At 32.1% G+C, this 13,374-nt stretch overlaps 1 protein-coding gene across 2 annotated transcripts; it reads left to right on the forward strand.

Moving 5' to 3' along the window:
- The first annotated feature begins 9,241 nt into the window (after positions 1–9,241).
- LOC149565964 (peroxidase 4-like) lies at positions 9,242–11,875 on the forward strand. 2 transcript variants are annotated; one of them, XM_089817310.1, is made up of 5 exons: positions 9,263–9,532; positions 9,619–9,810; positions 9,904–10,069; positions 10,160–10,528; positions 11,572–11,875. In XM_089817310.1, exons 1-5 carry the CDS (start codon positions 9,485–9,487, stop codon positions 11,580–11,582), a joined length of 786 nt encoding a protein of 261 aa, XP_089673436.1. In that variant the 5' UTR covers positions 9,263–9,484; the 3' UTR covers positions 11,583–11,875. The 2 variants fall into 2 exon arrangements, with proteins under 2 accessions (XP_089673435.1, XP_089673436.1); XM_089817309.1 differs by lacking the exon at positions 11,572–11,875 and having other exon boundaries at positions 9,242–9,532; positions 10,160–10,776.
- Positions 11,876–13,374: the final 1,499 nt, after the last annotated feature.

Below are 13,374 nucleotides of genomic sequence, written 5' to 3' on the forward strand. Positions count from 1 at the left end.
ATGGCGCCAACCGTCGGTCTGCTTGGATCTGACAGCTAGAAACATGCGGGTCGCAACATTAAAATATTAATTCAAGGCTAGCCGTTGCACGAGCCGCGCTTTCAAAATTTAAATCCTTGGCGGCAAAACCAGAGGTAACAAGTACATTATTGTATACACAATAAGTTTTGATATATGCAAAAGTGCACATGTGATATCCACTTTTAATATAGTAGATTATCATTCATATTACATTAAATATGTATTTATTTGAGATCCATAATTTTATAATAATAAAATATGTTTAAATTAAACATTTTACCATAAAAACTATTTTTATATTTCTTATTTATTTGTTTATATAAATTTTTAATAAATAGATGTATAACATTTTTATATATTTATTAATAGATGAGATATTTCTTATATATCTTTAAAAATGTAATATATTAAATGAATATTAAGTATATCTTATTTTAGTAATTTTATTAATATTTAATTCTATAATTGTCTTAAACTGTTATTTAGATATATTTTTATAAAATTAGAAATATCTATTATTCTATTTATATATTGTGAAAATATTTCCAAAAATTATCGATAAAAAATTAATGTAAAACTAATCAGACCTAAATTATCCTCTTTCTATATTTACCTCTATCTCTCCCCACTCCCTCTTCTATCTTTCTTCCATCTCGTTGCCCCTCTAGTGATTGCTTCCCCCTAAATACCTTGTATATATTTACATCATGTCTCTTACTCTCTCTCACACATCTCTCTTTCCCAAACATATAATACATATATCTCCCCCCAAAATTACTCTCTTTCCCTCTCTCCCCACCCTCCTCACAACATATATTCTCCTATTTAACCCCCCACCCTCTGCTCAATATATCTTCTCCTATTTAACCTCCTACCCCTATCCACCAACTTATCACTATTATCCTCTCTTCCTTCCTTCATTACCATGTCCATCTATCACATTCCCTAATTATTATATTTACCCCATCTCTCCCCTATTCCCTCTATCATTCCCTCTTTATCTTATATCCCTCCCCCTCTCACCATCTATTCCTCTTGATTACCATATAGCACTAGCCCATCTCTCTCTCTCTCTCTCTCTCTCTCTCTCTCTCTCTCCATTCAATGTTTTTGATTCATGTAATTAAAATTAAATTTATGGTAGAAATTAGATTTCCAATTTTCATTTGTGTGTGTGTGTGTGTGTGTGTGTGTGTGTGTGTGTGTGTATCTTGATTATATAAGTATATATGTGCGTCTATGTATATATCATTTCTCTTTCTATGTATATGTGTGCATGTGTGTATAGGTGTATATATGTGAGTCTATTTATGCACCTCTCTCTCTCTCTCTCTATGTCTATCCTAAACCCTAACTATCCTCTTTCTTGAGCTCTATGTCATGTCTCTACCCCCTCCCTCTCTTTTGTATTCCCTCTTCCCTTATTGCTTTTCCATGAGGTTGCAAAAAAAGGATGAAAAGTTGAGAGAGAAAGTATAATTGCATAATTACCATCTCTCTCTCTCTCTCTCTCTCTCTCTCTCTCTCTCTCTCTCTCTCTCTCTCTCTCTCTCTCACACACACACACACACACACACACACACACACACACACAAACATTATTCTCTACCATACCATTTCTTGCACATATCCCCTTGCAATGACCCTCCCTTATTCTATCCTCCATCACCATCTCTCTCTATTCTAAGTTCTAGGTATCTTCTTTCTTTCTAGCTCTATCTCTTCTCTTGCCTCTTATTAACCTAGCATAAGATTTTTTCCCTTCTTCCTATATGTTTCTCTCAACTCTCTCCTTATTTACCTTCCCCACCTTCTCTCCCCCTCTCCCTTTCCCTATCCCCTTCATACGTATCTACTCATTATTAATGGCTTATAGACTCTATCCCCTCACTGCTCTCCACATATCCAAACTCCACCTCCCCCCCCCAACACACACACACACACACACACACAAAAACATACACACAGATATGTCCCTTAGGAAGGTGTATTTTTAGGAATCACAATTTATGGGATTTGTGATAAATGGTAAGATGGTAAAGTATAGAATTAGTTTAACATGAGGGCTCAATTTGGCTTGATGTTTGTAGGAGACTTAGGGTTAGAAATTATTGATTCAATGTTCGGATTAGAGTTAAATTTAGTTTAATTTAAAGTTGGGTTTAATGTTATATTACAATTTGGTTAAATGTTAAAATTAAATTAAACTAACTGTATGTGAAGACATATGTTACATATCACATATTTAAGTGTTAGGATTAGGGTTCAACATTTAGGTTTATCATTTAAATTTTAAGTTTGAAATTAGGGTTTAACATTTATTATTATTACATAATTTTCTATTAGGGCTTACCATTTAGCATAATGGTTTCAAGTAGCATTTATAGTTTATCATTTTGGATGTACATTCATTATTTAGGATTAGGGTAAGGGTTAGGTTTTAGTGTCTGGGTTTAAGATGCATATTAGTTATACCATCATTTTAAGAATATACAATCTTTGAAAGGTGTGCATGTGTTGACAATTATGAGAAAGCCAATAATATCTATATAATTATATAATTTAGGGTGTTAATTCTTACAAATTAATTTTGTATTTCATATCCTCACACTCATTGTCATTTCAAATCATTGTCTCAAAAATTCAAAAATTAATAATCAAAATATTTCACCCTACTAATATCATGACATGCTAATTATTACTAATTAACTATTCCTCTCTAAAATCTATGTTATATATATATATATATATATATATATATATATATATATATATATATATATATATATATATATATATATATATATATATATATATATATATATATATATATATATATATATATATATATATATATATATATATATATATATATATATATATATATATTCCCATTTATGTTCTAATCATATTGATTTACTTTGAAAGAAATTCTAAAAGATTACTAATAATAGGAAAAAATGTTTTTTACTAAAGTAAAACTTTAAAACTAAGAATTTATTATGACTATAAATATGAAAAAAATTTCATAGTATTTGTAACTAAACAATTGAAAAATATAGAAACATCTTAGTTTTGTATATATTTAAAAAAATATTCTATGGACTTTTGAAACTATACATATGAAATGACACTTTTTTCTAAAATATATAGAAGTTTCTGGCAATGTCTATATAGGGGCCAAAATGCACATTTATTAATTAATTATAAATTTCTATATGAATGTTAATTTGTTAAAAAATACAAACAAATTAGTTTTGCAGGTGCATTTTGGTCCTTGTATAGCCAAAACTAAAGTGTTTCTCGGCACTGTCTATTTCTCACTATTTCTAAACATCATTAATTTAAATTAGAATATTTCTCATTAAAAAATTGTAAAGAAATAGAGACTTCTAAAAAAAATACATTTTGTCAATATATATATATATATCTCTTAAACAATGAATTTTCATTTTCATTAACCTTTTTGGATTAAATATTGAATTTCATTTAATCTAAAATTTCCACGATTTATACTGCAGATGAATGTTATTTCTGGATTATACACTGTGGAATGACTTCCATCGATGACTTTAGAGCCAAAAGACTGTGGAAACACTTCCATTAATGTTGAGACAAAATAGAAAGATTTGTAAAGCTGTAATGAGATTTCACATCAATCATATTTTAAAGGTTCATACAGTAATTTGATGCAAAAATAAATTGCACAATGTTGAAACCCTAAACCATTTAATTGGAAAGCATGTAGAGCGACTTTCAAATATTGAAATTGCACAATGTTCAAACCTAACACAATTACTTTGTGCCTGTGCTTAAAATCATTGAATCCTTGCCGATTGATCTATTCTACCGCCGTATTCTCTCTTGCAAATCACAAACAAATTAAATTAAATTTAAAATCCCTTCATTTTGCACCAGAGACTTAGAAAATTAGGAGGAAATTTATGGAAATCTGAAGCCTTACCTAGCTATATTTGTAAGCCCTAAAAGCCAAGAGAAAACTTTGGAATCGAGCATGGAGATAAATCTGGCCATAGCAACTTCCTTTGCTTTCTTATTCGACAAAAGGCGCAGATAAATCCCATATGGCTCTCACTGAAATCAAAATTGGGAAGGCAAATGGGTAGATTTAAAAAGAATGGGGGAATGGATGGCTTAAATAGAATTTGCCAGATTTAAAGTGTTGCTTCAGGAGGGAGACATAGAAGCGGATGGCAGTTGTAGCTCAGTGAATTTGGTATTGCATGTAACCGTCAAATGAAATATTTATTTATTTATGTGAACGAACAATTTTTGTCCACTCAAATTTGTAACTGAAGATATATAATTTCATATTAATTTGAACAGCCAGCTACACGTCAATTTTTTACAAAAGTTGTAAATGTTTACATTGATGAATGCTTCCACTGTAGAAAGCCTCTCGGCTTAATTATTCTGTTTATATATTGCGAAAACATTTCCAAAAATTATCGATAAAAAATTAATGTAAAACTAATCCACCATAATTACTCATAAAAAAATTTCTACCATTGTAAGTCTTATGATATATTTACGCCGTAGGCGTTTTCTTAATGAAGAGGACCTGTTTTCTTAAATCAACGGTTGTCATTGTTTAAGGGGGATGGACGACAATCGAAGACATCGTATCTGTCCACATTTCGCCAATCGGCCACGGGCCTTCCATGTCACGCCTTACGTGAATATAAAGCCTGACAACAAGAATAAATTTTAGTTGCCCAGTCAAAGAGGCTGCCTAAGAATCATACGCAACCCGCGGAATAGTGAAGGGTAAGCTGAAATGTCGATGGCGCATTAATTTTCATTTGCATTTAGGTACCAATATAATCAAATTAAGTTTTCTGAACTGTCTGTTGTTCCACGCCAAAAGATAAAGATCAGTCTTCAACCTGCGTGCAAGTTAGAAGGCAATTCTTTTGTTGGAAAAGATGTGTCACTTGTATGTAAAAATTGTGGCTTCCCTGGTTAAAAGTATTGTCTGGCAGATCGGAGAAAGCTTTCTCGAGAACCTGTAGACAACCTATGAGAGATTCCAGGATGTCATGTAATTGAGCATCTGCATGGCGCCCAACTCTCGCCTCGCGACTGCAACCTCCAGCAGTGTTTTTCTCCTTTTCCCAGCCGCCAAAGTCGACGATTGGAAGCTCGGCACCGTCTCTTCCATTCACATTATTTTGTTGGAGAAGGAATATCACTATGGCGCATCCAAACTTTAAAGTTGTGAGAAATTCTGCCAATTATATGGTTGATGTATTTGTGGGGAGATTACAATAGCATGTAGTGGGTAATGTCATCAAGTGGGATCATGTTCACAGTGTTGTGTACTTACAGTTCATAATACTTGTATCAGAATTTGTTGTTTTTAGCGGTGAATCTTTGTAGATGATTAAAAAGCTTAAAATTAATCTTTTAGCTTTCCCACATTTATGAAGCTCTTTGTAGAACTTATAAAGCATGAGGTGGTCTAAAAGTGTCATTTTAAAACAATCACGCGATACCTGCCACTAAGACCCCCCAATTGTATGTTTTGCACAAACAGACTAAACAACAAGGAAAACAAAAAAATGATTGACTATTAGTACATGCACGATCATTTGGCTATTAGTACATGCGCGATCATTTTTTGGGGCTTTTTATGGCTGTAATTTGGGGGGGAGGTAGTCATAATTGGGGGGTTGGACATTGCAGCAATGCATACATGGGTGACAACTAGCTCACTTCCCATAGTAGGTTCTACAAGTGATAGACATTAAGAGAATCTTTCTTCACCTATAAAGTTGGATGTACATGTAGATGTATAGAAGTGAATACATTAACTTTCTTAATAGAGAAACATGTATTAATCTATTATTGACATTAAAAATAGAGTCATTTTACCATTCCAATCTAAAATAAGATTGTAAAGTATTTGGAAATGATGAATTTAGTGATGGAACATAGACCAATTTATATGAAGAAGTGAAAATAACAGAAATCTCGGTTGTTATCCTACAAATTTCTTGGTTGTGTTAATGCTATGAGATGTGCCTCTATCAAGAGGGCTTGTGATATATGCAAAGATACTAGCTTTTAACCATTTTTTAGTTAGGCTAATTTTAAGCCCAAAAAAGTAAGGAGCCAACATACATATATGCTTGGAGTGAGAGTTTTGGAACATGAGACCTGGATTCCCTCTTTCTATGCTATTTGCAATGAACACATTGAATTGTTCTTCAGACCACTAGTATTTATATAAATAGTTGGGTATTCTCATCTGCTATACTAAGGAACAAAAAGCTTTTAGTCGATTGTCATCATGTGCAAGAATAGAAAGTGATGAATGAGATTCATTTTTCACTAGGAGTAAATTGCCAGTTCGATTGCTTATAAAGCAAGGCAAAAAAATAGAAATAATTTTTAATTGTATAGTCATGGTATTTTAATAATTGTAGAACAAAATAAATAATTTGTTCTATTATTAAAATAGTTTATAATAAAAATTAATAATTATAAATATAATAAATATATATTTTCAATAAATAATTATATTGTGTGATAAAAATTATTATTTAAAAATATAATAAAATATTTTTTCGATTAATTATTACATTCAATAATTTACTTTTATTAATATTTTAATATTTTCCTATATTTACCTATCAAGTATAAACTTCAATAATATAAAATATATTTAATATTTTGAATGCTATTGTGTGTAAAAGGTATAAAATATTAATTATATTAAAAAATATTTCTATTTAACCAAATGTATATTATATAGAACATAAATTATAATAATGATTAAAGTTTAGATATCATTTATTTAAATAAGAGATAATTACATGTTAAATATATAATATAACTAATAGAAGTACAATATGATGTTCAATTAAAAATAAATTTGTTACAAGATCTATTAATTATCACATTTGAATACAAAATGATAATCTTATTTATTTTTCTTACTTTTCATTAAAATATCTAAAAGGAGTTGCATGTATAATCATTGTCACACATATAGAAAAGTGAATGTGTTGTAATAGCATTTTTCATTAAGTTTTTTATATATGTCAGTCACCCCTAGCTACTAGATTGCTTGATACTACCCAAAAACAAGGTATTGAACACATGTCATGATGGTTCATGTCTTCCAATGATTAAATTACATCAAAGACATTGCACTCATCACAAAGATTTCACACCACAATGTTTGTAAGGACTTTGAGGCAGACTCTTGGAACAACTGAAATTAAAATATCACCAATTATTTCTTAGTAGGCCATGCAAGGTTTCAATAATGGAATCTCTGCATAGTTGTTGAAAAACAAGGCACAAGAGAATGAATTATTTGGCCCTCTAAATAAAAAGGATAACATTTTTTTGTGCACAAGTTCTTAACAATCATTTGTAGAAAGGAAAAATGAGGGAGGCAAGAGCCTACAACATAATGGTGACTTGTGAGCCTCTTATCTAGGAGGCCTTGGATTTGAGTCTACTTGAATTTGACACCTTATACTAATTAATCTCATCAAATGATAATTAATCTAGGCTTGAGCCATCATCTATCAAAACAAAACAAAAAGGAAAAATGAAGGCATGATAAAAAAATAGATAGGAATGGTAAATCTACATATAGTAGAAAAAATAAATTATTTTCTTATAAATCTTGTGTTTCTTACATTCTTGTTGAGGTATATAAAGGAATATATATATACAGGGAGAAAGTAGAGGCAATGGGATAGATGTGGAGATATAGAAATTGAGTAAAGTGGAAAGGGAGAGAGAGAGAGAGAGAGAGAGAGAGAGAGAGAGAGAGAGAGAGAGAGAGAGAGAGAGGTGGAGAGAGAAATAGAGGGAGATGGGAAGAAAAATACCCAGATATTGCAAAGAAACAAGAGAAAGGAAGAGAAGGGAAGAGATGGAAAGAGACAAGGATCGAAAGAGGGAGAGGTGTAGAGGGAAGAAGAAGAGAGAGATAGAGGTAAATAGATTGAGACTAAGAAGCAAAGTGACAGGGAGAGGAGAAGGAGATATAGAGGAGAGTGGAGATGAAAGATATAACTATATAAACTAAGACAAAATGAGAAAATAAAATATATTTAATGATAAAGATAGAGATATATAGAGAGAGAGGTAGATACAAGGAGATATATAGGGATGGAAAGGCATGGAGAGATAACAAATAATAGAACATATACTTAGTGGACCTTTCATAATAGCACAAATGCTTAGTTGACCTTCCATACCTCTGTGGGGTACCTATTGCACACTAAGGTGCGATTGCTAATTGTAAAACTTTTCAATATATATCTTTAAAAATTTACCTCAAATGTTCTTTTTTTCCATATTAATATTAACTCAAACTCAAATCATTATAACAACGACAATCTTATTTTAGTAGCATAGACTGATTTTTAATGTTTAACGTTATCTTTCTTGTGGAAACGATTATATTTACCGTATCCATAACAGGTTTTCAAATGTGTCGGTCATTCTTTCTACGCACAGCGCCACTAATAACATGTAATTTCTATCAGGATGAATAAATAACACTTTCTCTATCAACTGCAGAAACTGCTTGTCTATGCAGAGCATTGTGTTCTTGACTACGTAAAATAGAATGATTAAAAAAAGTATATATGCATGTGCAAACGCTGTTGAGTTGCCAAAGTCTTCCCCCTGAAAGTGACTCCCTAAGAAGCACCAAAGATTCGAAAGACCGAGATGAAAACAGACAATCATGTTATCGACCGCATTGTCCTTTATAGGCGGCCATTTGTCACCATATCGAAAATAACGTCCTCATAAATAAAAAGAGGCTGGAGTGACGCACCTCTTTCCAAACGAGAACACATTTTAAGAAAATTGTAAAGATTCGTCATGTGGACGGGGAATATGCTCATCATTCCTCAGCAAAATGTACATAATTACAAACAGGAGCACAATTATTTTGATTCTCTACATACAATTTCATGGCTGGCTTAGGGCCAGCGGGATAGAAGAGCCGTGTTCTTCTAAGCTACATTATCCTAGTACACTGTAGAATTATGAGCGATATATTGACATTATTCTACAGTCGACAATTATAGGAAACATTGTGGGCCACCGCTTGTGGACTGTCTAAGCTGCCGTGTCGAACTACTCCAACGAAGCCGAATCAAAAATCTTTCATGTAAATATCAATCGGAGGAAAGAATTATCCTCCTCCATCACTACAAAAGCCCACGAGTTCTCCAAGCTCTTCATTGCCGACTGAGAAATACAGTTTGTGGGGCATTTTGATCTTAGTGCAGAGGAAGCAATTATGACGATGGGACGTAGTCTACTTGCATGCATTACATTGATTTTGGTAGCATTGAGTAAAGTGAAGGGACAACTCAGTTCCACTTTCTATGATACTACGTGTCCAAATCTCTGATCGACTGTCCAAACTGCAGTGAATTCTGCAGTTTCCAGCGAAGCAAGGATGGGCGCCTCCTTAGTCCGACTTCACTTCCACGACTGCTTTGTTAACGTAAGATTCTCACCTTTCTTTTATAGTCGCTCTCAATTTAATTTCGGTTGAGAATTTTTTCAAATCGCTCATAAATGATTTTGCAGGGTTGCGACGGGTCGATACTGTTAGACGACTCGGTGAACATAACCGGTGAAAAAACAGCGGTTCCGAACAACAATTCAGTGAGAGGATACGAAGTGGTCGACACCATTAAAACCAACGTGGAGGCAATTTGCAGTGGAGTTGTGTCCTGTGCAGACATTGTCGCCATTGCTGCCCGTGATTCTGTTGTCGCGGTAACTACTCTTGTTTTACTAAAATCCGTATTTGTAATGGAATTATTAATATGGGAAGATTTAATGCGAAGGAATGCTGTTTGAAACTGGCAGCTGGGAGGACCATCATGGACAGTACTGCTCGGGAGGAGAGACTCCTTAACTGCGAGTCTGAGTGGTGCAAACACCGATCTTCCTCCACTCACATCAAATCTTACCAACCTTACCTCAAGATTTAGTGCCAAAGGACTTTCTACGCAGGATATGATTGCCCTTTCAGGTATTTTCAAACTTTGGTTATAAGATCCAATTTCCTTATATAACGTTCTATTTAGATTTTATGAGTTTTGAGTTTATAAATGATTTTCAGGAGCTCATACAATCGGTCAAGCCCGGTGTAGCAGTTTCAAAATCCACATATACAATGAAACCAACATCAACAGCACTTTCGCCACTTCATTGCAGGCGAACTGCCCTTTCAGTGGCGGAGATGAAAATCTTTCACCATTGGATGTACAAACTCCCACCACCTTTGATATCGACTACTACACAAATCTGATAAACCAGAAAGGACTACTCCACTCCGACCAGGAGCTTTTCAATGGAGGATCTGCTGATTCTCAGGTTACTACGTATGCTAATGACCAAACCACTTTCTTCAGGGATTTTGCAGCCGCCATGGTGAATATGGGTAACATAAATCCTCTAACTGGTACCGCCGGAGAAATCCGAACGAAAGGTAGGGTGCCCAATTAAATTTTGTCGCCATATCTTTGTCAGTTATTACTCTACTGAACTAAATTATAGTGTAAATATCTAGGCAGTATGTTGACGTACACAAAGCACTTGAGCAGATAACAAGTAGGGAAAACACTACTTTGTTGCGAACCTTTGAAGAGGTGCTTTTAGCAGCGGATGCGTATATAAATGTACCCATAGAGTATGTTCATGAAAAGGAAAAATTAAGGAGTTTTTAATGGTTGCCAACAGTATTAGCATATTTAGTCATGTCTGTGATAATATTAGAGGTAGGATTATTTTCCATCTCTAATTAAATTGGCGGTGGTTATTAGGATTGTTGAAGAGGATTGGACTAGCTCTTATTATTTAGATATATTGTCATGTTGTGATTTGATATAATGCAGATGAATGGAATGTGCAATATATCTGAGTCTATTCCTCTTCGCCTTAAATCATTACCCTATTGATATACTCTAATTTCATTTACTATCAGAGCATGTAATGGTTATCTTCCACTTAAAATATTCTTCTCTGCATTCCTTATGTAAAATCCAATACCCAAAATGCTATAAAATCCATTGTCAAGTACCTTTCCGCAATCTACGAATTATAAGTCTTGAACTGTACATTTTATTTCAGTTTTTATATTAGTCTTGAGTTCAGATCCATCATACTGACATTCATCAAGAAAAATCCTCAGATATATTATCAGCATTGATTCATCAAATCAAATATGTGAAATATCTTTTCAGTATTATTGGTTGAGTATATATCAGGGATTTATGTTATATGAAGATTATTTCATATCGACGATCAAATTTTATCTTTATGTATCAAAGTGAACAATTGTTAAGATAATAATTACCTTCATTTAATTTTGTATTATTTATCTATCATAAAGGGGGTTACACGTTACTTGATCATATATTCAATGTCTTAGTAAATAACCAAGATCTTAACGAGAACAGATAGTTGACCAATCCAATCCAACAGCACCTAGATATATTTTATTGTCTTGCTTCTATTTTTTCTCAATTGCAGGCAGATTCTAGGAAGAGTACCATGACAACATATCAGGTCCAATGTATCAGCACCAAGTAATTCAGCTAATCAAGAATCAGCAAAATGGGGTGCTTCATAGTCTACAGCCTCTTATCCGAATTCTGATAAATTGTATTTGAAATTGTGCTCTCTTCTCTATGTACCCCTGTGGGCTGTTTTGCTTCTTGTTTCTCTATTGTAATGTTGTCTTCATTCTTTCGAGCAGTTTTCTGTGATCTGCTTTTCTTACCTTTGTAATTTGCATTATTTCAATATTTAAAAAAACAAAAGATCTTAAGGAGAACTTACATTCTTATAGCCCTCCCAAATAGAAAGTCATTAAAGAAAACAAAGTTGCTCTTAAAATAAAGTAAAAATATATATCACTTTTTATTATTTAAAAGGAAAAATTGTGTCTAAGACAAATTGATTATCTTTCTTCTACATTCCAAAAATCTTTAGAGTTAAAAGGGAAATTGTAGATTCTTTTATTTATATTGACTGAAAAGTTGCTCAATTATAAGGAATAATATTCCATTCGCTGCTTCGAAGATAATGAAACTAATATTTAATGTCTATCTTATTTAACAACTCAAATAATGTTTTAAATTTAATAGAATGTCTAATTTGATTGTTTCATGTACAAAACATATTGCATCAATTTAAGAGTTTCAATAAAACAAATAAAACAAAGTATGGTCTCAGTCATATTAGATCATAAATAATTGAGGCCTAACAAATTCTTCTAAATATATATAAATGATAATCTTAATTTACTATTGATAAATTCGTACAATGAAATTTCTTTTCTTATTGTGCTCTTAATGTTTATACATTGATTTATATGTATTGAGCTACATAATAAAGATCTACTCTTTTTGGTTACAGAAAGGTCCTAACTTTTGTTGCCTATTGCATTTTTTCTTTTTTTGACTAAGTATTTTAGGAGACAATAGATAATGGTTTATACATTGTAACTGTGACAACTTTGATAAATATCAAAGAGGAATATTTTTAGGAAGACCATGTTATTGTTGTAAAGCTCCTATTTTTAATAGAAATGGTTTCTTTAAGTATTATGAATTTTGTATATGTTTGAGATTCATTTTATTTCTTACACATTTTATGAATTTTTTAGATGATGCTAATGTAATTATAATAGATGGCTGGTTTAATTTAGTTTGGAGTTATTTCAGTCATGCATTTCTCCTATACAGAGACTAGTTCACTTTCTCATTTCTTACTTACTACATAGAATTCTTTCTAGAATTGATACTGAAGTGTTTTTTTAGTAAATCTCAATTTTTGTGATATTTTTTCTTGTAACATCTTTTGATAGTCATTGGTCCTAAATATCAAAAGAAAAATTATAACCACTTTGATAGGTGGTAGGATAATATTTAATCAAAATTTTACTAGTATGCATTACAAGATTGTGGACACTATAAATAGAGACAAGCCAAGTTTTAAGAGTTGTAAATGGTAATGGTTTGGAGTGAGCACAATTTATGAGATAATAACTAATGGTCTATTGTCGATTCATCATCCTTAATAGGGGATTTATTAAATTAATAATTAGAGAATATGGATTCCCCATTGTTCAGATTGACTAATGAGATAACACCATACTCTTTTTCATGAAAAAGAATTGCTTTTAAGTGTTTGCAAGTATCTTTTATTGATATTTCAACATTATGGACTAACATGTATTCATGGTTTTGAAGAGTTTCATAACAATTAATTTTGTTAATCAATTTTTGGTTCTTCCTTTCTTTAATATGTAGTTTAGTATGGTATAATTTG

Source organism: Cupressus sempervirens, chromosome 3, assembly GCF_028749045.1.
Source record: "Cupressus sempervirens isolate cs-2001-9-10 chromosome 3, ASM2874904v1, whole genome shotgun sequence".
NCBI classification, from domain to species: domain Eukaryota; kingdom Viridiplantae; phylum Streptophyta; class Pinopsida; order Cupressales; family Cupressaceae; genus Cupressus; species Cupressus sempervirens.

What these genes read in the sequence shown, in the direction of transcription:
- LOC149565964 (XM_089817309.1), top strand. Translation starts at nt 9,485, where the DNA reads ATGGGCGCCTCCTTAGTCCGACTTCACTTCCACGACTGCTTTGTTAAC. An exon ending in TCCACGACTGCTTTGTTAAC is followed by an intron (nt 9,533 to 9,618) that starts GTAAGATTCTCA and finishes ATGATTTTGCAG; the next exon opens with GGTTGCGACGGGTCGATACT. An exon ending in CCCGTGATTCTGTTGTCGCG is followed by an intron (nt 9,811 to 9,903) that starts GTAACTACTCTT and finishes TGAAACTGGCAG; the next exon opens with CTGGGAGGACCATCATGGAC.